This window comes from Coregonus lavaretus, assembly GCF_964263955.1.
Source record: "Coregonus lavaretus genome assembly, chromosome: 22".
NCBI lineage: Eukaryota > Metazoa > Chordata > Actinopteri > Salmoniformes > Salmonidae > Coregonus > Coregonus lavaretus.
Genome location: NC_140009.1, coordinates 27,707,733 through 27,732,598, shown reverse-complemented (window position 1 = coordinate 27,732,598; position 24,866 = coordinate 27,707,733). Strand labels below are relative to the sequence as shown.

Here is a 24,866-nt window from a genome sequence, read left to right as displayed (position 1 = left end):
GAAGCATCTTTGTACCACAATACCTCCTTGGTTTGCCCTCACTGATTTCTGTTGGAGGACAATTAATTTATGCAAATTACAATGCAGGGACTATTGTCTCGCTATAACAATGAAACACCTGGGGAGGGATGATTGGAGAAAGAGACTGAGAGCGACAGAGACGTTGTTACCCAGGAATAATTGGTTGATTTTCAATTTGATTGAAGTAGATGAGAAGAGAGCTGATTGAAGTGGAAAATGCTTATGTTTGCCTAATGCTGAATATTGTTTGAGAATCTGACTGAGTATGTCTGGTGTCTGTGCATGCAAGTGAGTGCTATTCTCCCTTCAACAGCTTTACTGACTTCACAAAGCGGATCTCCACTCTCCAAATGGAAGAAGAGAAAGGTAAACATGGGAGGTGATTATGGCACCACCAGTAAAGATGGAGAAGAAGTGGAGGTTTTAATGTCTGTTCAAAAATAACAGTCCCTTTATTGCCCCAAAATCCGCCATAGAGAATCCATATTTAATGAGCCTTAGGAGCATTAGCACGCTCATCCATTCTGCGCTTACCAAAGTGGTGACAGATACACTGTACATTTACTCATCCCTGTAGCATTTTTCTATATCCTTCATTTTTTCACCACCCCCCTGTATTTTTTTATTCTCTTTTTTAAAGAATTATTCTAAAACAGCTGTCTATTCACCCAGATGCATTTTATAGTGAGGGAGAGTGCCAGTGTTGTCTTCTGTGCAGATGGTGACTGAATGGCTGGCTAAGGCTTGGTGAACACGTCATACCGCCAGCCGTACATATGCAGAAAGACGGCTTCAGAGAGGGAAGCTGCCGCCTTCCTTCACTGTAAAAACCTAGAATAACCCGGCTTCCAGTTCCAATATTGTACAAGTATTGACTGGAATGTATGAGCGCCACATATGCACTCTTCATGTCAGGGATGTTTTCTTAACTTGTTCTCTTTTGATATTAATTTGAGCATGAAATGTATGCATGTCACTTACAGCACCTGTTCCCTATCATCTAATTATCATTGTACTTTTAATTAAAGGTTTTTTTTTCTTTCTTGGCAAACGCCTTTTATTCTTTTACATTCTGACAAGTGTGAAGCTCTTGTAGGTGTGAATATTCTGAACAGTCCTAAATGATAAAAACCTGAATAAAATATCGTCCTAAATCTGGTTCATATTCAGACCATCCGTCAGTGTAATAATAGGATGTATTTCCTCTTAGGGCCTTGGTTTTGTCCTTGGACATGTTGTTTTGATTGATGTATCTCGGCCCCCTCTCAGGGTCAGAGGTGCTGCTTCAGGCTCTGTGGGCTGTCTGTCTTACAAGGTTTTCAATTCCATAGTAATCACATAGCACATTACCTGAGGGTCAGATGGAGAGGTCCAGAGACATAGACAGACTATGAATACAGTACATGTTCACAGATGGGCCCCATTGTCCGTTGTACGTGTTATGTTTGCAGATGTACTCCTACTTTTATAGGAGACTGTCTACAAATGGAGACTGTCTAATGTACTTGAGATGTGGAATTGAACAGTAAGTCTATTTTGATCATGTGTTTTACGAATTATTGCAGAACCTGCTCTTCCATTGTACTGTTTCTTTTAATAATATTGCAGAAGTGTCCTTTCAAATCAGAGCAATACAAATATAATAGAAAAAGGTATTCCTGTGTACATTCACAGAAGGAAAAAACATAATTCCCACTCACCCAGTGGGTTTAGGCAATAGTGGGTGGACACGGGGCCGATAAGCCCAATAAAAGGCCCATATCAGTGACGTTAGTGGTGCCCTGTAAAGCAGTGGGAGCCAGTCAGTGTGGCGGTGTCCATGGCTGCTCGGGGTACAGAGTACGTAGTACGGAAACCTGAGCTCAGCACTGACTCATGACACATTTCCTCAGCTGGAAAGAGAAGGATGCCTCCCACAGAGAGCAAGACAAAAAATAACACAAAGACCTCATTGCTCAGTCCCACCTAGATGTACTTTACATGAAAGTAACCCAAAGGTCTCTCCTGCCCGATGAGCCAGCCAGAACAATAGGGATGAGTGAGAGTGTAAATAAATGCAGCTTCCAACTGTGCCGACCTGGGGAGCGAACAAGGGCAGATGGAAGGGTACATTGCCCTGAATGGAACGCAGCCCCCGTCAGTACGGACAGTGCACACGGCTGACCATTTATTCGGCACACACAACGGCACTGTCTAAATGTCTAAATCAAGTATCAACTGACTCATCTCCCTCAACCCATGACACCATGATGTGCAAATCAAACACACTATCTGAAACGGTTAAATCCTGGCCTTAAGCTACTTATTTGAATACATCCCTGTGCCTTTTCATCTTCTGTATGCCTGATTTGTCAGTCAGAGCTTTCCACAAAACCAATGGTGGAGAGAGGAGAATGGTGCTTAGTAATTTCAGGCATAGAGCTGGTTTGAAAGAATGAATGTCTTCTTTAAATATCCCCCTCCTGGTTACTTTGTGACCGTTGTCGTGAGCCCAGGGGTCGGTCCATCAGGAATCTGAGGAATCTGTAGGACTCTTCTGGCTCTCATGCGGAGCTAAACAGCTCAAGATGGAGACATCTTTCAGAGCACAGCACAGGGCCTAAATTTACTGTGACATCGGAATGACTACAGTATTCATGTAGGCTACTGCATATGCACAACCAAGGTGTAGAATCCATTAGCCTAGTTGTACAGATGGAGAAGTACTGTATATAGGGGCAATGTATATCATTTGAAATAATAGCCTGAAATTGTATTTTCATTTCTAAATCACCCTGTATTTGGTCCATATATTAACTTTTCAGAATTTAATGTATTTTCATCATTTAGAATTCAAGTTAATTTCAATTACCTGTTTACTTTAGCCTAATATACAGTGCATTCAGAATGTATTTAGACCTCTTGATTTTTTCCACATTTTGTTACGTTACAGCCTTTTTCTAAAATTGATTAAATTACTTTTTTTCCTCATCAATCTACACACAATACCCCATAATGACAAAGCGAAAACAGGTTTTTAGACATTTTTGCAAATCTATTGAAAATAAAAAACAGAAATACCTTATTAACATTAGTATTCAGACCCTTTGCTATGAGACTCGAAATTGAGCTCAGGTGCCTCCTGTATTCATTGATCATCCTTGAGATGTTTCTACAACTTGATTGGAGTCCACCTGTGGTAAATACAATTGACTGGGCATGATTTGAAAAGGCTCACACCTGTCTATATAAGGTCCCACAGTTGACAGTGCATGTCAGAGCATAAACCAAGCCATGAGGTCAAAGGAATTGTCTGTAGAGCTCAGAGACAGGACTGTGTCGAGGCACAGATCTGGGGAAGGGTACCAAAAATTGTCTGGAGCATTGAAGGTCCTCAAGAACACAGTGGCCTCCATCATTCTTAAATGGAAGCAGTTTGTAACCACCAAGATTCTTCCTAGAGCTGGCCGCCTGGCCAAACTGAGCAATCGGGGGAGAAGGGCCTTGGTCAGGGAGGTGACCAAGAACCCGATGGTCACTCTGAAAGATCTCCAGAGTTCCTCTGTGGAGATGGGAGAACCTTCCAGAAGGACAATAATCTCTGCAGCACTCCACCTATCAGGCCTTTATGGTAGATTGGCCAGACGGAAGCCACTCCTCAGTAAAAGGCACATGACAGCCTGCTTGGAGTTTGCCAAAAGGCACCTAAAAGACTCTCAGACCATGAGAAACAAGATTCTCTGGTCTGATGAAACCAAGATTGAACTCTTTGGCCTGAATGCCAAGCATCACGTCTGGAGGAAACCTGCACCATCCCTACGGTGAAGCATGGTGGTGGCAGCATCATGCTGTGGGAAAGTTTTTCAGAGGCAGGGACTGGGAGACTAGTCAGGATCGAGGGAAAGATGAACGGAGCAAAGTACAGAGAGATCCTTGATGAAAACCTGCTCCAGAGCGCTCAGGACCTCAGACTTGGGTGAAGGTTCACCTTCCAACAGGACAACGACCCTAAGCACACAGCCAAGACAACGCAGGAGTGGCTTCGGGACAAGTCTCTGAATGTCCTTGAGTGGCCCAGCCAGAGCCCGGACTTGAACCCGATCGAACATCTCTGGAGAGACCTGAAAATAGCTATGCAGCAACGCTCCCCATCCAACCTGACAGAGCATGATAGGATCTGCAGAGAAGAATGGGAGAAACTCCCCAAATACAGGTGTGCCAAACTTGTAGCATTATACCCAAGAAGACTCAAGGCTGTAATCGCTGCCAAAGGTGCTTCAACAAAGTACTGAGTAAAGGGTCTGAATACTTATGTAAATATGATATTTCAGTTGTTGTTTTTTAATACACTACCGTTCAAAAGTTTGGGGTCACTTAGAAATGTCCTTGTTTTCGAAATAAAAACAATTGTTTTGTCCATTAAAATAACATCAAATTGATCAGAAATACAGTGTAGACATTGTTAATGTTGTAAATGGCTGTTGTAGCTGGAAACGGCTGATTTTTAATGGAATATCTACATAGGCGTACAGAGACCCATTATCAGCAACCATCAGTCCTGTGTTCCAATGGCATGTTGTGTTTGCTAATCCAAGTGTATCATTTTAAAAAGCTAATTGACCATTAGAAAACCCTTTTTCAATTATGTGAGCACAGCTGAAAACTGTTGTGCTGATTAAAGAAGCAATAAAACTGGCCTTCTTGAGACTAGTTGAGTATCTGGAGCATCAGCAATTGAGGGTTCGATTACAGATTCAAAATGGCCAGAAACAAACTTTCTTCTGAAACTCGTCAGTCTATTCTTGTTCTGAGAAATGAAGGCTATTCCATGCGAGAAATTGCCAAGAAACTGAAGATCTCGTACAACGCTGTGTACTACTCCCTTCACAGAACAGTGCAAACTGTCTCTAACCAGAATAGAAAGAGGAGTGGGAGGCCCTGGTGCACAACTGAGCAAGAGGACAAATACATTAGAGTGTCTAGTTTGAGAAACAGACGCCTCATAGGTCCTCAACTGGCTGCTTCATTAAATAGTACCCGCAAAACACCAGTCTCTACATCAACAGTGAAGAGGCCACTCCGTGGATGCTGACCTTCTAGGCAGAGTTGCAAAGAAAAAGCCATATCTCAGACTGGCCAATAAAAATGGGAAGTCTGAGATATGGGCCTCTGTATGCCTATGTAGATATTCCATTAAAAATCAGCCGTTTCCAGCTACAATAGCCATTTACAACATTAACAATGTCTACACTGTATTTCTGATCAATTTGATGTTATTTTAATGGACCAAAAAATTGCTTTTCTTTCGAAAACAAGGACATTTCTAAGTGACCCCAAACTTTTGAACAGTAGTGTACATTTGCAAAAATTTCTAAAAACCTGTTTTTTGCTTTGTCATTATGAGTTATTGTGTGTAGATTGATGAGGGGGGAAAAACTATTCAATCCATTTTAGAATAAGGCTGTAACGTAACAAAATGTAGAAAAAGTAAAGGGGTCTGAATACTTTCCGAATGCACTGGATTGTTTAAATCAGACTTATCCCCTTACCAGAATCAAGAGGGTTAAAAGTGGGACATCTTGAGCTTTACCCTAGTACTGTAATGATCACAGGAGTAGGAGGGAGGGAGCAGGAAGACGAGGGGGGAGGAGAAGAGGGAGCCAGCGCCCCAAACACCTGCAGTCACAGACCTTCACAGCATAGGACCCTCATGAGGAGACGACATACGGACCTGTATTATTCTCTTATTTTCAGGTGGATGGGGGCAATGAGAATACAACCAAAACAGTTGAAATGATCATTCTATAATTCTTGATCTGAAATCTATGGGATATTTTTCATGTGGTTTGGAAATAATTCGAGAGAGACTAAGAAACTCTGTGGCTCTAGGCTATAGGGTTAGAATTGAGTGAACGTTTAAGCATTTAAGACCTTTTCAAACGGATTTCGTTGTTTTCGTGTGGGACTTCAGTATCTTAAATTGTTGAGCGAGACGCCCGAGGAATGTAGCGATAACATCTTATTATGTGAGTTTCGGGTTTCCTACACCAGAAAAAGAAAAAGGTAGGCTACGTTGGTAAGTTTTCTCTAGACACTTTTTCAAAATCACAAGTATTTGTTTGTTTGTTTTAGTCAGTGTGTTGAGGGACCAATGTAATTACCAAGAACGAAGGGGGTAGCCTACATCTGGAGAGAGCGTCTACTCGCTCTGTCTTTTGATGTGTGAGTTCACAGGTAACTGCGATGTTATCAGGAGCCATTGATGGACGTCATGGTCATGAAATTAATTCCTGCATAGTATGATTTTTCCCCCCCTCAAACAATTCCAAGATTAAAACATTTACAATATAATACATTTTAAAATGAGAAATAATTGTTTTTATAATGTTCACAGGACACAAATGTACACAAGTCAAATTTGTAGGCAGAGAAAAAATGGGCCATGACAAAGGTTAGGTAATGTTAGGTTTATCATTGTAGAATAAGTGCTTTATAAACCACAGCCTGATATTTATTGCTGGACACAAATTTCCCCACTCAAGGGAACAGATTTTTATTAATGTATTTATATTCTATTTATGAAGTTCTATGAAGTGCTTTAAATAATTTGCTATTTAATTTCCTCCCTTTTGTGCAATATTGTAGCAGATGTAGAAATACTCTGTGGCCTACTTGATATTTTTTGTCAAAAAAATAAGAGCATTTCAGGGCGCGTCTGATAAGTACACCTTTGGGGAGACAATTTAATGGATGTTATGGACTCAGCTTTTAGTATTCATAATTTATAAACAATCCTTTTCAGCAAAGTGCAGATACTACATAATGAATGCTTACATAAAAGTAAAACAGTTACCTGACAACACCCCTAAACTGTCAGAAATGGTTTTCAGATGTTCAACTGTTTCTTTTTCAAGCAATGTATTTTGAATCATGCATGAGGCATGAAATTCACTGTAACTGTGTGTCTCAGTATAACTGTCGAGCACAAACAGGTCTATGAATTCTGTCTCCCATGCCCTCACTCAGACACTCACAATCACGCATCACACAGTGATAGATGTCTCTCTCTCTCTCTCTCTCTCTCTCTCTCTCTCTCTCTCTCTCTCTCTCTCTCTCTCTCTCTCTCTCTCTCTCTCTCTCTCTCTCTCTCTCTCAATTCAATTCAATTTCAATGTAATGGCTTTATTGGCATGGGAAACGTATGTCAACATTGCCAAAGCAAGTGAAGTAGATAGTAAACTAAAGTGAAATAAACAATAAATATTAACAGTAAACATTACACTCAGAAGTTCCAAAAGAATAAAGACATTTCAAATGTCATATTATGTATATATACAGTGTTGTAACAATGTGCAAATAGTTAAAGTACAAATGGGAAAATAAATAAACATAAATATGGGTTGTATTTACAATGGTGTTTGTTCTTCACTGGTTGCCCTTTGCTTGCGGCAACAGGTCGCAAATCTTGCAGCTGTGATGGCACACTGTGGTTTTCCACCCAGTAGATAAGGGAGTTTATCAAAATTGGGTTTGTTTTCGAATTCTTTGTGGATCGCTGTAATCTGAGGGAAATATGTGTCTCTAATATGGTCATACATTTGGCAGGAGGTTAGGAAGTGCAGCTTAGTTTCCACCTCATTTTGTGGGCAGTGTGCACATAGCCTGTCTTCTCTTCAGAGCCAGGTCTGCCTACGGCAGCCTTTCTCAATAGCAAGGCTATGCTCACAGAGTCTGTACATAGTCAAAGCTTTCCTTAAATTTGGGTCAGTCACAGTGGTCAGGTATTCTGCCACTGTGTACTCTCTGTTTAGGGCCAAATAGCATTCTAGTTTGCTCTGTTTTTTTGTTTGTTCTTTCCAATGTGTCAAGTAATTCTTGTTGTTGTTGTTGTTGTTGTTGTTGTCCTGGGGCTCTGTGGGGTCTGTTTGTGTTTGTGAACAGAGCCCCAGGACCAGCTTACTTAGGGGACTCTTCTCCAAGTTAATCTCTCTGTAGGTGATGGCTTTGTTATGGAAGGTTTGTGAATCGCTTCCTTTTAAGTGGTTATAGAATTTAACGGCTCTTTTCTGGATTTTGATAATTAGCGGGTATCAGCCTAATTCTGCTCTGCATGCATTATTTGGTGTTTTTCGTTGTACACGGAGGATATTTTTGCAGAATTCTGCATGCAGAGTCTCATTTTGTGAATTCTTGGTTGGTGAGCGGACCCCAGACCTCCCAACCATAAAGGGCAATGGGTTCTATAACTGATTCAAGTATTTTTAGCCAGATCCTAATTGGTATGTCGAATTTTATGTTCCTTTTGATGGCATAGAAGGCCCTTCTTGCCTTGTCTCCCAGATCGTTCACAGCTTTGTGGAAGTTACCTGTGACGCTGATGTTTAGGCCGAGGTATATATAGTTTTTTGTGTGCTCTAGGGCAACTGTGTCTAGATGGAATTTGTATTTGTGGTCCTGGCAACTGGCCCTTTTTTGGAACACCATTATTTTTGTCTTACTGAGATTTACTGTCAGGGCCCAGGTCTGACAGAATCTGTGCAGAAGATCTAGGTGCTGCTGTAGGCCCTCATTGGTTGGTGACAGAAGCACCAGATCATCAGCAAACAGTAGACATTTGACTTCAAATTCTAGTAGGGTGAGGCCAGGTGCTGCAGACTGTTCTAATGCCCTCGCCAATTCGTTGATATATATGTTGAAGAGGGTGGGGCTTAAACTGCATCCCTGTCTCACCCCACGGCCCTGTGGAAAGAAATGTGTGTGTTTTTTGCCAATTTTAACCGCACACTTGTTGTTTGTGTACATGGATTTTATAATGTCGTATGTTTTTCTCCCAACCCCACTTTCCATCAATTTGTATAGCAGACCCTCATGCCAAATTGAGTCAAAAGCTTTTTTGAAATCAACAAAGGATGAGAAGACTTTGCCTTTGTTTTGGTTTGTTTGTTTGTCAATTAGGGTGTGCAGGGTGAATACGTGGTCTGTCGTACGGTAATTTGGTAAAAAGCCAATTTGACATTTGCTCAGTACATTGTTTTCACTGAGGAAATGAACTAGTCTGCTGTTAATGAAAATTCAGAGGATTTTTTTGAGGTTGACGCATATCCCACGGTAGTTATTGGGGTCAAATTTGTCTCCACTTTTGTGGATTGGGGTGATCAGTCCTTGGTTCCAAATATTGGGGAAGATGCCAGAGCTAAGGATGATGTTAAAGAGTTTAAGTATAGCTCATTGGAATTTGTGGTCTGTATATTTTATCATTTCATTGAGGATACCATCAACACCACAGGCCTTTTTGGGTTGGAGGGTTTGTATTTTGTCCTGTAGTTCATTCAATGTAATTGGAGAATCCAGTGGGTTCTGGTAGTCTTTAGTAGTTGATTCTAAGATTTGCATTTGATCATGTATATTTTTTTGCTGTTTGTTCTCTGTAATAGGGCCAAAAAGATTGGAGAAGTGGTTTACCCATACATCTCCGTTTTGGATAGATAGCTCTTCGTGTTGTTGTTTGTTTTCCTATTTTTTTTCTCTCTCTCTCTCTCTCTCTCTCTCTCTCTCTCTCTCTCTCTCTCTCTCTCTCTCTCTCTCTCTCTCTCTCTCTCTCTCTCTCTCTCTCTCTCTCTCTCTCTCTCTCTCTCTCTCTCTCTCACACACACACACACGTGACAATTAATTATTATCTTTCAGACCTGTTTCTGCTATGGATAGTGCCAAGACAGTGACTCGCACTCTACTCCTCCTGTTGGGTCTCTGTGTTTGCAGTACCTCAGGCCTCCAACAGTCTGCTCCAAGGATACGCCTGTCTTTCAAAGGTGAGTCACTTGACCAGAACATTTAGTGAACTTTTCAGCAATCTCAGAAAGTCTTGTGGTTTACATGCACACAATCACGTGCAGGCACGCACACATGCACATACACACACGCAATCACACAAATACACACACACACATACACACACACATACATATGTTTCCTCTTTTATACATATGCAAAAAGCTTATATCCTGCCTACTGGCAAACAGTTCATGAGAGAAAACAAAAGGTGGATGTTGCCATTGAGTGGGTGGTGGGGGTGGTGGTCTCTAGTGCCCTTCATAACAGTTGAGCCCACTCCCTAAGCCCTCATTGCGATAGTACAACATTTTTATTTGATATATGTTAATGATTCAATGACAACATTTAACTTTAGAGATGAGAAAGATTTCCTCCAAAATCGGTTATTCGATCGGCTAGACTAGTGTGAACTGCTTGGTGAAACTGTACTGGGTGAATACAGGTTAGGGCATTGTGTTTGTGGGGTCATTTCTGTAAGAGTTAGGGATATTCCCACGTTGCCTCCTCCGAGCCGTCATTAGCTGTAATTGTATAGTATAGGATTCCAAATACCTGGATGAAGGCTTTGATCAAAATAATACTGAAAGATTACAGTGATTACCCCATGCACGCTGTCATCACTCCTCGGCTCACAAACGTGCGAACATACACACCTTTGATTTCAATACAAGATGTACTGAAGGGTGACTCACCTGAAATGCCTGTAAATAAGAATTAACAGTAAGATTCAGGCACGGGGAAAATCACTACTGTTCTGATATACCACAACATCAGGACTGACGTGTTGGGAGCAGGTTGAGTCCCTCTCCTTCAGAATTATAGGTCTGGTCTGAGAACCAGAACTGTTAGGTTCTCTATTAGAAAGCAATTGGGTTTTGCATAGTAGCGATTATGCCAATACTGACAAGGCTGAGAATTTTTTTGATTTTAGTACTTTAGAATATAATAACTCATGTTTGAAGTATGTGGCGCTGAAATAAGGAAGAAAATAGCATGTACAGTACACTGTGAGTACACTGTGAGTACACTGTGAGTACACTTTAGAGTATTATAACAAAGTTAAATAGGTCTGTCGCCTGACTGGCCTCACAGCTGAGCCTTCTGATGAAAACTACCCCATTGAGTGTATAAGCTATTTGCTGAATGAGATTAGGGTTAAAGGAAAATACCACTCAAAAACTATCTTTTGGTATTTGTTTAATTAGTCCACTGTTGAAACAGTCCCAAAATGTTTTGCACGTCATCAATCAAGTTTTCAAGACATAGAACTTTCAAAATACAAAAAGTGTCACCATATGGTGCGTTTTGGTAATGAAACAAATACCAAAAAATACAAAACGTTTTTGAGTGGTATTTTCTTAAGGGTCAAGGGCCGTATTCATGAAACGTCTTAGAATAGTACTGCTGATCCAGAATTGGTTTTCCTTTTAAATCATAATGAATAGATCAGCACTCCTACTCTGAGATGCTTTGTGAATGCAGGTCCAGATCAGCAAAGTATTGTGTTTTCATTCAAGCTACAACATTAGGCCCCTTACCATAAAACTTCAATTAAACGCAGTCTCAAATAGCTGCTTGTCCCTTTTAAATAAATGCCTGTTTCAAATAAACGCTGTGTCTAAAGGAATTATTACCATGAATTACCATGAATTATTTATGGGTTTAGTGTTTGATTTGTTACATTAAATAATTAAGTAATCGCCAGTAAGAAACTGCTAGCCTTTGGCTACTAACTGCTGAGAACTGCTAGCTAACTGGCAACCACAAAAACAGTCAACAACTTCGGGAGTACAGACCCCCAGAAATAGTCTGATTGCCCTCTAGTGGCGAAAGTAATAACTGCCGAAAATGAACAGTGAAAGAGGAGAATAATTATTCTGTCAAGAAAACAAAAACAAATTTGAAGTAGAGGCATACTAAGACAAAATAAACTTGAAATAGTGTGTAAATGATAACACATTAGTGCAGGAAATTAAGACTGATTAAAATGCTGGAAGGGAATGCTGGAATAAAATAAATGAGCAAAGGCTATGTGCATTAAGGAAATAGAAGCCTGGCTCAAATAGCGTGTCTCTAATAAGCGCCTGTTTTGTTCAGGGATTTAGGCAAATAAACTCCTGGGGTATTAATTGAAGTTTTACGGTAGTTCAGGTACATATAAGCTTAGTTGGTTGCAATGTGATGTGGTAGAGTTTGTCACAGAAGTTGAGCCCAAACACCAGTGTTTGCATAATGGTCGCTAATAGTAAGGGTAAGCCTGAACTGGTGGTGAACCAACCAAATGGTATTATATTAGATTGCTATCATACTGGATTGTATTGGATTGCTGTGGATGATATTACATTTCTTGTTTCTTGTAACTGTCTCTCACCCATTTCCATCATACACAGAGTGGTGTTGGTTTCACAATGAATGCAACCACTGTGTAAAAATCTCACTGATATATTTTGTCAGTCAAATCCGTGTAAAGTTCTCACTGATATCGTTTGTCAGTCAAATCCACCCACTCATCCACTCACCCCTAGAACCCAATCATCTCCTCCTAATTTCCAAGAATAGGTGGAAAATTGGGATTTGCTCCCCTGCTCTGTGTTTTCTGACATTCCAAAGATTGATTGTTCATTGTTTGCAACAGGGACTCTCTTTGTTCCATAAGGCGCCTGTGGAGGAGGGTTTTTTAGGGAGGGGGGCATGAGACTCCCTCCCATGGACGTGATTTAGAGACTGGGACTGGGACTGGGACTGGGTGAGTGGGGCAGGAGGAGAGGAGGACCACTGGAAAGATGCCGGATCAAGATCGTGTTTCCTGGTTGATGGGAACTGTGTCTGAGGAAGGGACAAAAAAAAGTTATTCCATTGACCTAGGACAGGGTGTCAAACTCATTCCATGGTCATAGTGTCTGCTGTATTTTGGTTTTTCTTTTTAATTAAAATCTAGACAACCAGGTGAGGGAAGTTCCATACTAATCAGTGACCTTAATTTATTAATTAAGTACAAGGGAGGAGCGAAACCCCGCAGACACTCGGCCCTGAGTTTGACATGTGTGACCTAGAATGCCAGGTAGAAATATAGCCAGAGAAATATAGATTTTAGGTTGTCTTCTGCATTATGGAGGCAATGGTTTAAAGCCTCATTTTGACTTATTTTACACTTTAATATGGTCAGATCGGGACATTTGTCTCAGGTCTTTCATGTCTGGACCTGGTTTACCTGAATCAAATGAGGTATGATGATACATTAAGTGTTTTCTATCAGATTGTGCCAACACATTGTTATGGCAAAGAGGATGGGCGCAGCCAGGCACGGTGTCAGGATCCGGGGTTATGTTGTTGTTGGCATTTTGCTAGTTTTAGCCTGTGCTGTCCACTTTGCTCCAGTGGACGAATCAGATGGAGGTTTGCCAGAGAGGCTTGTTATCCTATGTTTACCTCGGAGGAACAGAACCGGACCTTGCCCCACCTTTTAAGAACCATCCCGTGTCAGCCAGGAGCAGATCCGATTGCGCAGCAACTTATTTTAGCAGCACATTGACTGCATCCTGTTAACAGTATTCAGACAAACAGTCACCCCAAAGGAAGACGGCAGAGCACTTTGATGTAAACACAGATGTCCTTACTCCGGCCAGGCTAAAACAGTATGTGCACTTTATGCTGATGTTTGTTCACAAACCTTTGTCAAATGCCATGGGACATTTATCATATGTCCCACATGGACAAACTGAGTGATTTTGTACAGATTACACATCTGTGTTTCTACGGTACTTATTAAATACATCATAGTACATACAAGTTTAAAAGCTATTGTACATAGGTCCGTTTTATTTAACCTTTATTTATCCATTAAGGTCAATATACTTTATTTTACAAGGGAGACCTGGCCAAGAGGGCAGCTCCAGTAAAAATAGTAATTATGATGACCAGATACGAGGAGACGTGACGTCTCTTGTCTCTGAATTAATGGGTGTAAAACTCACTCATGGTGCTTTTCCATTGAGACTTACCCTCACACCAGTGTTTTATGTTAATGTAAGCTCTAGTGTTATTGTGTTTCCATCAGGAGTGTGACACAAAAGATTTGTGGCGAGCAGAATCAACAACCTCTGCATCATTCAAGATTGTGTGAAAAGGTTTTAATGTTCAGTTGGTCATTATTATGTAAATGCCAGCTGCCTTGGCTCCAAGTCAGAGCAGGACCGCCAGAGCCATGGCTCAGTGCGACATGGGTGCCGTTCCGCATAGATGGAAACAGAAAAGTCTGAGCCTTTTGGGTAAAACACTCGGGTGGAAGAGAGAGACGGAACACTCCGGGGAAATGCGCCATCAGAGAGTGGGTCACAGAACAGACCTGGTTTAAAGGGTTTACTCAGAGTTCCTGTTACCGTGTGTCCTCAGAGACCTGCATTAGCATCCATAAAGTTGCACAGTACATTCAGTCAATGCCACAAACTCAGTCAGAAGCTTGCAACACATGAAATATTGAATTCTTAAAAGCCTCTGGAATACGTCCTGAGATAAGTTACATATTTAGTCATTCACACATTTTCTCTTACTCTGAGGATGGTGTTAGTCTATGTTCTGTAAGTGCTGCTGAGAGTGAGAAATGAAGCACTTGTAGTCTTTATCAGGGAAACTGCATGGGACAGATTCAAGGCAATAATCAGAAATAACTCATGGCTCCCCCTGCTGGATATTAAGATTTTACCATTCTCATCTGGTACAGAACTTATTTTGCATATGATTTACACTAACGTTGTGTCCCTGTGTGCGTGCGTGTGTCTATGCATATGTGTGCATCCATGCGTGTGTGTCTGTGTGTCTATGCGTGTGTGGGTGGGTCTCTCTCCTCCCAAGAGTTGTTGGACACCAGAGCAGCCCGTCCCTTCTCCTTCTCCTTTAACACCAGTGACTACCGCATCCTGCTGATGGACCAGGACCAGGGCCGTCTCTACCTGGGCAGCCGGGAGTACCTGGTGGCCCTGGACATGCACAACGTCAACAAGGAGCCACTCATAGTAAGAACACGCATAACCACAACTCCCTCAAAAAGGCCAATGAGACAGGAGGAATCTTGAGGGGATTCTTTCCTGTGTATGCATAGCTTCATGACAGTTTAATGTGGTAGTACAATGTGGTAGTACAATGTGGTAGTAAAAGACCTCAAGTAAAATGATCCTTTAATGTGTTTGGTATCATTTGTCCCTGACAGATCCATTGGCCAGCATCTGACAAAAGAAGAGGGGAATGTCGGATGACAGGAAAAGGAGGACAGGTGAGAATGCCTTGTCTTTGTAAAAGAACCCTGGCCCCTTTACTTTACAGTATTAACTAATGATGTCCCACTTTCATGGGTCTTATTTCACAGCTTTGAAAGCGATAGCCTTGAGAATTTTCATACGGCAACAATTGATAGCATTCCCATGTCTGTGTACACACACCAGGGTGAGTGTGCAAACTTTGTGCGTATGATAGAGCCATGGAACCGCACCCATCTGTACACCTGTGGGACTGGAGCCTACCAACCCATCTGCACCTTCATCAACAGAGGCTGGAAGGCAGAGGTGAGAGGTTCAATATGCCCAAATTCATTCTAAAAGACAATTAACTGCAGCATATCTGTGGATATTTACGGCCAGCAGCTCGGATTACTAAAAACTGTAGTACTCAAAACTAGGGCTCAGATATTAGCTATTTTTCCCTATACATTTTTGCCATTTCAATACATTTGATCCGTATATGGTCTTTCTGGTCTCTCTCTTTCCAGGACTATGTGTTCAGGCTAGTTCCTGGATTTACGGAATCAGGGAAGGGCAAATGTTCCTACGACCCTTCCCAGGAGAACATTGCTGCTCTTATCAGTAAGCTTCACCTCACTTGTGCATACACTTAGACTGCCCAAAATTGAAAACAACAGGTCCTCCCACTTTCACTGTTTACTAACCTCTCCTCTCCATCTCTTTCTCTTCCTCCTCTCTCCTCCTCTGCAGATGGGAATCTGTATGCGGGGGTCCATGTAGACTTCATGGGGACAGATGCAGCCCTCTTTAGGACCATGGGGGGTAGAACAGCAGTCAGGACGGAGCAGTATGACTCCAAGTGGCTCAATGGTGAGTTACTACACCTGAAAAAGACTGCCATCTTGTAAGGGTGGATTCCAAAAATGGTGCCATTTTTTTTCATGGTCCTTCAAGCCAGATATGAACCAGCGAGATCTGGATCTAAGAAAACATGGCAAACTGCTGCTAATGCTGCATGATTCTCTTTCTTTCATCACTCCTTTCCTCTCTCTCTCTCCCCCCGTCCGTCTCAGAGCCCGTGTTCATTCAGATCCAGCAGATCCCTGACAGCGCAGAGAGGAATGATGACAAACTCTACTTCTTCTTCCGTGAGAAGAGTCTGGATGCAGGGGGAGGGTCCAGCCCCAGTGTCCTGGCCAGAGTGGGGCGAGTGTGTCTGGTGAGAGGGCCTTGCTCGCACCTTGCGGGTTGCCCCGTGAAACTGCGCTACGCCACTGTTCTATAGACTATTTTTAACTCTATTACATTAATTACTCACATATTTATAGTCTGACTGCAACATTATGGACAACATTGTGGATGGGGGAATGATTAAGGGTAAAATAATTAAGTGTCTTCCACTGAAACAGCCTTCCATTACCTCTTCCTTCCTTTACATTACTTCCTTCCCTTCCCTCTTCCCAGAATGATGAGGGGGGTCAGAAGTCCCTGGTGAACAGATGGACCACCTTCCTGAAAGCCCGTCTGGTGTGCTCTGTGATTGGAGAGGATGGGGTGGAGACCTTGTTCGACGAATTGAGTGAGACAGACCTCAATGAAAGATTTAGTGATTTAGATACAGATTTAGAGATCATTAGTTGTCTATGGAACTGAATCCTTCATCTATTCTACAGGAAAATAATTTATGTCTCTTTCGTCATCCTTCAGGGGATGTTTTTATCCAGCCCACGCAAGATGAACGCAACCCTGTGGTCTATGCCCTCTTCACAACTGCTGGGTACGTCATCATTGTATCTGTCTTACATCACCTTTTATAGTTACCCTCTCTCCAATTTCCCTTCTCTCTAAAGGCCTGCCCTGTTCTCGCTCCTCAAGGGTTTTCAACTCTCATCTAGCACCTGTTGGTTTGCCTCTCTCTCCTCCCTCTTCCACTTCACTGGTTGATGCTGACTGCATTCCCCCTCCTCTCTTTTTTTACCTTCTTTCTCTCCCAGCTCTGTGTTCAAGGGCTCAGCAGTCTGTGTGTACTCCATGGCTGACATCCGCAACGTCTTCAATGGACCCTTCTCCCACAAACATGGCCATAACTACCAGTGGACAGCCTACACCGGCAAGATTCCCTACCCTCGCCCTGGCACAGTAGGTTTAGACCATTTACTCACTGAAAACAATCCATATACAGTGGGGGGGAAAAGTATTTAGTCAGCCACCAATTGTGCAAGTTCTCCCACTTAAAAAGATGAGAGAGGCCTGTAGTTTTCATCATAGGTAAACGTCAACTATGACAGACAAAATGAGGAAAAAAATTCCAGAAAATCACATTGTAGGATTTTTAATGAATTTATTTGCAAATTATGGTGGAAAATAAGTATTTGGTCACCTACAAACAAGCAATATTTCTGGCTCTCACAGACCTATAACTTCTTCTTTAAGAGGCTCCTCTGTCCTCCACTCGTTACCTGTATTAATGGCACCTGTTTGAACTTGTTATCAGTATAAAGGACACCTGTCCACAACCTCAAACAGTCACACTCCAAACTCCACTATGGCCAAGACCAAAGAGCTGTCAAAGGACACCAGAAACAAAATTGTAGACCTGCACCAGGCTGGGAAGACTGAATCAGCAATAGGTAAGCAGCTTGGTTTGAAGAAATCAACTGTGGGAGCAATTATTAGGAAATGGAAGACATACAAGACCACTGATAATCTCCCTTGATCTGGGGCTCCACGCAAGATCTCACCCCGTGGGGTCAAAATGATCACAAGAACGGTGAGCAAAAATCCCAGAACCACACTGGGGGACCTAGTGAATGACCTGCAGAGAGCTGGGACTAAAGTAACAAAGCCTACCATCAGTAACACACTACGCCGCCAGGGACTCAAATCCTGCAGTGCGAGACGTGTCCCCCTGCTTAAGCCAGTACATGTCCAGGCCCGTCTGAAGTTTGCTAGAGTGCATTTGGATGATCCAGAAGAGGATTGGGAGAATGTCATATGGTCAGATGAAACCAAAATAGAACTTTTTGGTAAAAACTCAACTCGTCGTGTTTGGAGGACAAAGAATGCTGAGTTGCATCCAAAGAACACCATACCTACTGTGAAGCATGGGGGTGGAAACATCATGCTTTGGGTCTGTTTTTCTGCAAAGGGACCAGGACGACTGATCCGTGTAAAGGAAAGAATGAATGGGGCCATGTATCGTGAGATTTTGAGTGAAAACCTCCTTCCATCAGCAAGGGCATTGAAGATGAAACGTGGCTGGGTCTTTCAGCATGACAATGATCCCAAACACACCGCCCAGGCAACGAAGGAGTGGCTTCGTAAGAAGCATTTCAAGGTCCTGGAGTGGCCTAGCTAGTCTCCAGATCTCAACCCCATAGAAAATCATTGGAGGGAGTTGAAAGTCTGGGTTGCCCAGCAACAGCCCCAAAACATCACTGCTCTAGAGGAGATCTGCATGGAGGAATGGGCCAAAATACCAGCAACAGTGTGTGAAAACCTTGTGAAGACTTACAGAAAACGTTTGACCTGTGTCATTGCCAACAAAGGGTATATAACAAAGTATTGAGAAACTTTTGTTATTGACCAAATACTTATTTTCCACCATAATTAGCAAATAAATTCATTAACAATGTGATTTTCTGGATTTTTTTTTCTCATTTTGTCTGTCATAGTTGACGTGTACCTATGATGAAAATTACAGGCCTCTCTCATCTTTTTAAGTGGGAGAACTTGCACAATTGGTGGCTGACTAAATACTTTTTTCCCCCACTGTACATACATCCCATCAACTGTCACCTCTTTCCAATAGTGAAATGCATTGCTTACACTCTCTCTGTCTCTGTCTCTGTATCTTACTCACTATATAATTCCTCTCTTCCTCCTAGTGTCCAGGAGGAACATTCACCCCAGGCATTCGCACCTCTAAGGACTTTTCAGACGAGGCTGTGAACTTCATGCGTGCCCATCCCCTCATGTACCACCCTGTGTACCCTATCCACCGCCGCCCCCTGGTGGTGAGGACCGGCGTGGACTACCGCTTCACAGCCCTGGTGGTGGACCAGGTGGACGCAGTGGACGCCCGATACGAGGTGCTCTTCCTGGGCACAGGTGAGTGTCTCTCTGTCACAGGGCAATAGGCTGACTGAAGGACTTCATTGCATGTTGGAATTTCACATTTGGTTTTTTGTCCAAATTTGACATCAGACCTCTCTTGTTTCAGATCGTGGCACAGTCCAAAAGGTCATAGTTTTGCCCAAGGACCCGAGCACCATGGAGGAGCTCACCCTGGAGGAAGTGGAGGTTTTCAGGGTATGTCTATATGATTATCTAAATATTGTTTACATTATAGCAAAGGTCTCTAACTACTGTCCTTGGACATTCATTCAATGGTTATGCTCTGTTGATCCTGAGGTGAGACATTACATTTAATTACAGACACGTGCTGCGGTCAAAACAATGAAGATATCATCTAAAAGGGTAAGCTGAACTCTCTCTTTCTTAATCAACAGGAAATACTAAAGAGATATTGTTGATACTGAGCTCTTGTTTTCATTCTGTCACTATAGCAACAACTGTACGTGTCATCGGAGGCAGGGCTTACCCAGGTATCTCTGCATCGTTGTGGGGTATATGGGAGGGCCTGCTCCGACTGCTGTCTGGCACGGGACCCTTACTGCGCCTGGGACGGGGAGAGCTGCTCCGCTTTTACCCCCGCCACCAAGAGGTCAGGACCACAACACAAACCCTCATCTGATATTGACAGGGAAGGAGTGTCATAAAGCTTTATTAATCCTATTTTTTTAGTCATTTAGTAGACGCTCTTATCCAGAGCGACTTACAGGAGCAATTAGGGTTAAGTGCCTTGCTCAAGGGCACATCGACAGTTTTTTCACCTAGTCGGCTTGGGGATTAGAACCATTGACCTTTCGGTTACTGGCACAACGCTCTTAACCACTAAGCTACCTGTTGCCCTTTACTGTGTCTGTCTGTCTGAATAAATGTGTGAATGACTGAATTAATTTCTTTACTTGTGAAATGTGTTTGATGAACTCTGCTCTGTCTCTCTCACTCAGGAGGAGCAGAAGACAGGATGTGAAACATGGGGATCCACTGCGACAGTGCAGAGGCTTCAATGCCAAAGGTTAGATAAAACACGATCTTTTATCAGAATTCAGTGACACAATCAAATAATCTAATTTTAATAATATTAATAATAATCTAATAATGCAAATAACTGGCATTTAAAATAATCTGTCCCTCTCTCCCTCTCTCCCTCTCTCCCTCTCCCTTCCTCCTTCAGTGGAGAATCGTCCGAGAGAGATAGTCCAGTTTGGTGTGGAGGGGAGCAGTACCTTTCTGGAGTGTCAGCCTCGCTCTCCTCAGGCCACAGTCAAGTGGCTCTATCAGAGGGAAGGAAGGAGGAAAGCGGTAAGGAGGAAAATGCATGCATCTATTTCTGCTCTTTGAAAAGAGACCAGTATTATTAAAATATCAAATTCATACCACATTAATAGGTTACGCTTGAGCTGTTGGAGCAGTTTTCACAAAGGGGATATCCATGTTTGATTGACTGAATAAACATCAGTGAAGTGTTTCCTGTAAATATTAATAGTCAGCCAATGTTATTTCAGTTGGAAGAGGAAGCGAAATATTGACATGACCTTTCAGCGTTATGGATGTCATACAGTGCATTCGGAAAGTATTCAGACCCCTTGACTTTTTCCACATTTTGTTACGTTACAGCCTTATTCTAAAATGGATGAAATACATGTTTTTCCTCATCAATCTACACACAATACCCCATAATGACAAAGCAAAAACTGGTTTTTAGAAATGTTTGCAAATGTATTAAAAATTAAAAAACAGAAATACCTTATTTACATAAGTAATCAGACCCTTTGATATGAGACTCGAAATTGAGCTCAGGTGCATCCTGTTTCCATTGATCATCCTTGAGATGTTTCTACAACCTGATTGGAGTCCACCTGTGGTAACTTCAATTGATTTGGAAAGACACACACCTGTCTATATAAGGTCCCACAGTTGACAGTGCATGTCAGAGCAAAAACCAAGCCATGAGGTCGTAGGAAATGTCCGTAGAGCTCCGAGACAGGACTGTGTCGAGGCACAGATCTGGGGAAGGGTCCCAAAACATTTCTGCAGCATTGAAGGTCCCCAAGAACACAGTGGCCACCATCACAAGAACACATTGGCCACCATCATTCTTAAATGGAAGAAGTTTTGAACCACCAACACTCTCCCTAGAGCTGGCCGCCGGCCAAACCGAGCAATCGGGGTAGAAGGACCTTGGTCAGGGAGGTGACCAAGAACCCGATGGTCACTCTGACAGAGCTACAGAGTTCCTCTGTGGAGATGGGAGAACCTTCCAGAAGGACAACCATCTCTCCAGCACTCCACCAATCAGGCCTTTATGGTAGAGTGGCCAGATGGAAGCCACTCCTCAGTAAAAGGCACATGACAGCCTGGTTGGAGTTTGCCAAAAGGAACCTAAAGAACACTCAGACCATGAGAAACAAGATTCTCTAGTCTGATGAAACCAAGATTGAACTCTTTGGCCTGAATGCAAGTGTCACATCTGGAGGAAACCTGGCACCATCCCTACGGTGAAGCATGGCGGTGGCAGCATCATGCTGTGGGAATGTTCTTCAGCGGCAGGGACTTGGAGACTAGTCAGGATCGAGGGAAAGATGAAAGGAGCAAAGTACAGAGTGATCCTTGATGAGAACCTGCTCCAGAGCGCTCAGGACCTCAGACTTGGGCGAAGGTTCACCTTCCAACAGGACAACGACCCTAAGCACACAGCCAAGACAACGCAGGAGTGGCTTCGGGACAAGTCTCTGAATGTCCTTGAGTGGCCCAGCCAGAGCCCAGACTTGAACCCGATCGAACATCTCTGGAGAGACCTGAAAATAGCTGTGCAGCAATGCTCCCCATCCAACTTGACAGAGCTTGAGAGGATCTGCAGAGAATAATGGGAGAAACAGGTGTGCCAAGCTTGTAGCGTCATAACCAAGAAGACTTGAGGCTGTAATCGCTGCCAAAGGTGCTTCAACAAAGTACTGAGTAAGGGGTCTGAATACTAATGTAAATGTGATATTTCAGTTGTTTGTTTTTAATTAATTTGTCAACATTTCTAAAAGCGTGTTTTTGCTTTGTCATTATGAGTTATTGTGTGTAGATTGATGAGTGTAAAAAAAACAATTTAATCAATTTTAGAATAAGGCTGTAACGTAACAAAATGTGGAAAAAGTCAAGGAGTCTGAATACTTTCTGAATGCGCTGTATATCAAGTGATCATGGAAAATATCCATAGAGCAATAGTCAATCACTTTTGAATGACAAATGAGTCACATGTGGATCTTGTTCTCCCTCTCACTACCATAACACTCTCTCTCCCCCTCACTACCATAACACTCTCTCCCCCCCTCGCCACTCCCTCACTACCATAACACTCTCTCTCCCCTCACTACCATAACACTCTCTCCCCCTCACTACCATAACACTCTTTCTCCCCCTCTCTCTCCCTCTCACTACCATAACACTCTCTCTCCCCTTCACTACCATAACACTGTCTCTCCCCCTCACTACCATAATACTCTCTCTCCCCCTCACTACCATAACACTCTCTCTCCCACTCTCTCTCCCCTTCACTACCATAACACTCTCTCTCCCCCTCACTACCATAACACTCTCTCTCCCCCTCTCTCTCCCCCTCACTACCATAACACTCTCTCTCCCCCTCACTACCATAACACTCTCTCTCCCCCTCACTACCATAACACTCTCTCTCCCCCTCACTACCATAACACTCTCTCTCCCCCTAACTACCATAACACTCTCTCTCCCCCCTACCCCTCAGCTCAACCGGGACAGAGATCTTCTGAAGACGCCCCACGGGATCCTTCTGAAGTCCCTCAGCCAATCGGATGCCGGGCTGTACCACTGCTTGGCCACGGAGAACAACTTCAAACACACGGTGGCCCGGGTGTCACTGCGTATCCTGGACCGAGACATCGTGCTGGCCCTCACCTCCCCTGACAACGACCCCATGACCTCCAACAGCCCTCCCACTGGATGGGGGGGACAACGTGACCCCCAGCAGCAGAGGGTCCCTCCAACCCCCCCTCTCACAGACACCCTGTCCCAGCCGGAGATCAGGCTGATCCACCAGTACTGTCAGTCTTACTGGGAGCAGCTGGGGCTCAAGCAGCAGCAGCCCAAACGCACCTCCAGGAGACACACAGAGAGCCAGGAGCAAGAGCAGGAGGAGCAACAGCCCAAACGCACCTCCAGGAGACACACAGAGAGCCAGGAGCAAGAGCAGGAGGAGCAACAGCCCAAACGCACCTCCAGGAGACACACAGAGAGCCAGGAGACCCAAGGAGGATCGAGGACTGGACTTCCAGCACTAGCCAGCCAGGACACTCCTATGGTAGACTAGAGATCCATGAGTTTCATCTCCCTTTGTACATTGAATGACATGTGATACCGACCCTCACACAACCCAGTATCTCAGTATAGAAATGTAATATATTGATACGTGTATATATCATAGGATCATAATAGATCCTTGGTTTATTAATGTATAATGATTATGATATAAAAAAATATGTATATATAAACATTTGCCTTTGCACGCTTTATTCGGTTGGAAATGTGTAAATTTTGCTGTTCAATGTTGAGAGATAATGTTATGGTGTGATGTACAGTGCCTTGCAAAAGTATTCATCCCCCTTGGTTTTTTTCCTATAATGTTGCTTTACAACCTGTAATTTAAATGGATTTTTATTTGGATTTCATGTAATGGACATACACAAAATAGTCCAAATTGGTGAAGTGAAATGAAAAAAATAACTTGTTTCAAAAAATTCAAAAAAAATAAATAACGGAAAAGTGGTGCATGCATATGTATTCACCCCCTTTGCTTTGAAGCCCCTAAATAAGATCTGGTGCAACCAATTACCTTCAGAAGTCACATAATTAGTTAAATAAAGTCCACCTGTATGCAATCTAAGTGTCACATGATCTGTCACATGATCTCAGTATATATACACCTGTTCTGAAAGGCCCCAGAGTCTGCAACACCACTAAGCAAGGGGCACCACCAAGCAAGCGGCACCATGAAGACCAAGGAGCTCTCCAAACAGGTCAGGGACAAAGTTGTGGAGAAGTACAGATCAGGGTTGGGTTATAAAAAAATATCAGAAACTTTGAACATCCCACGGAACACCATTAAATCCATTATAAAAAAATTGAAAGAATATGGCACCACAACAAACCTGCCAAGAGAGGGCCACCCACCAAAACTCACGGACCAGGTTAGGAGGGCATTAATCAGAGAGGCAACAAAGACACCAAAGATAGCCCTGAAGGAGCTGCAAAGATCCACAGCGGAGATTGGAGTATCTGTCCATAGGACCACTTTAAGCCGTACACTCCACAGAGCTGGGCTTTGCGGAAGAGTGTACAGAAAAAAGCCATTGCTTAAAGAAAAAAATAAGCAAACGCGTTTGGTGTTCGCCAAAAGGCATGTGGGAGACTCCCCAAACATATGGAAGAAGGTACTCTAGTCAGATGAGACTAAAATTGAGCTTTTTGGCCATCAAGGTAAACGCTATGTCTGGCGCAAACCCAACACCTCTCATCACCCCGAGAATACCATCCCCACAGTGAAGCATGGTGGTGGCAGCATCATGCTGTGGGGATGTTTTTCATCGGCAGGGACTGGGAAACTGGTCAGAATTGAAGGAATGATGGATGGCGCTAAATACAGGGAAG

General features: G+C 43.0%; 1 protein-coding gene across 1 annotated transcript; it reads left to right on the top strand.

The window, feature by feature from the left end:
• Positions 1-9,697: 9,697 nt before the first annotated feature.
• On the top strand, positions 9,698-24,089 carry LOC311149903 (semaphorin-3F-like; the record flags this gene model as incomplete). Its single annotated transcript, XM_084187135.1, has 17 exons — positions 9,698-9,809; positions 14,683-14,843; positions 15,038-15,100; positions 15,270-15,389; positions 15,593-15,686; positions 15,816-15,935; positions 16,139-16,284; positions 16,530-16,644; positions 16,773-16,842; positions 17,060-17,204; positions 18,953-19,175; positions 19,288-19,376; positions 19,503-19,544; positions 19,634-19,791; positions 20,141-20,208; positions 20,368-20,495; positions 22,948-24,089. 17 exons carry the CDS (start codon positions 9,698-9,700, stop codon positions 23,527-23,529), a joined length of 2,436 nt encoding a protein of 811 aa, XP_084043261.1. The 3' UTR covers positions 23,530-24,089.
• Positions 24,090-24,866: the final 777 nt, after the last annotated feature.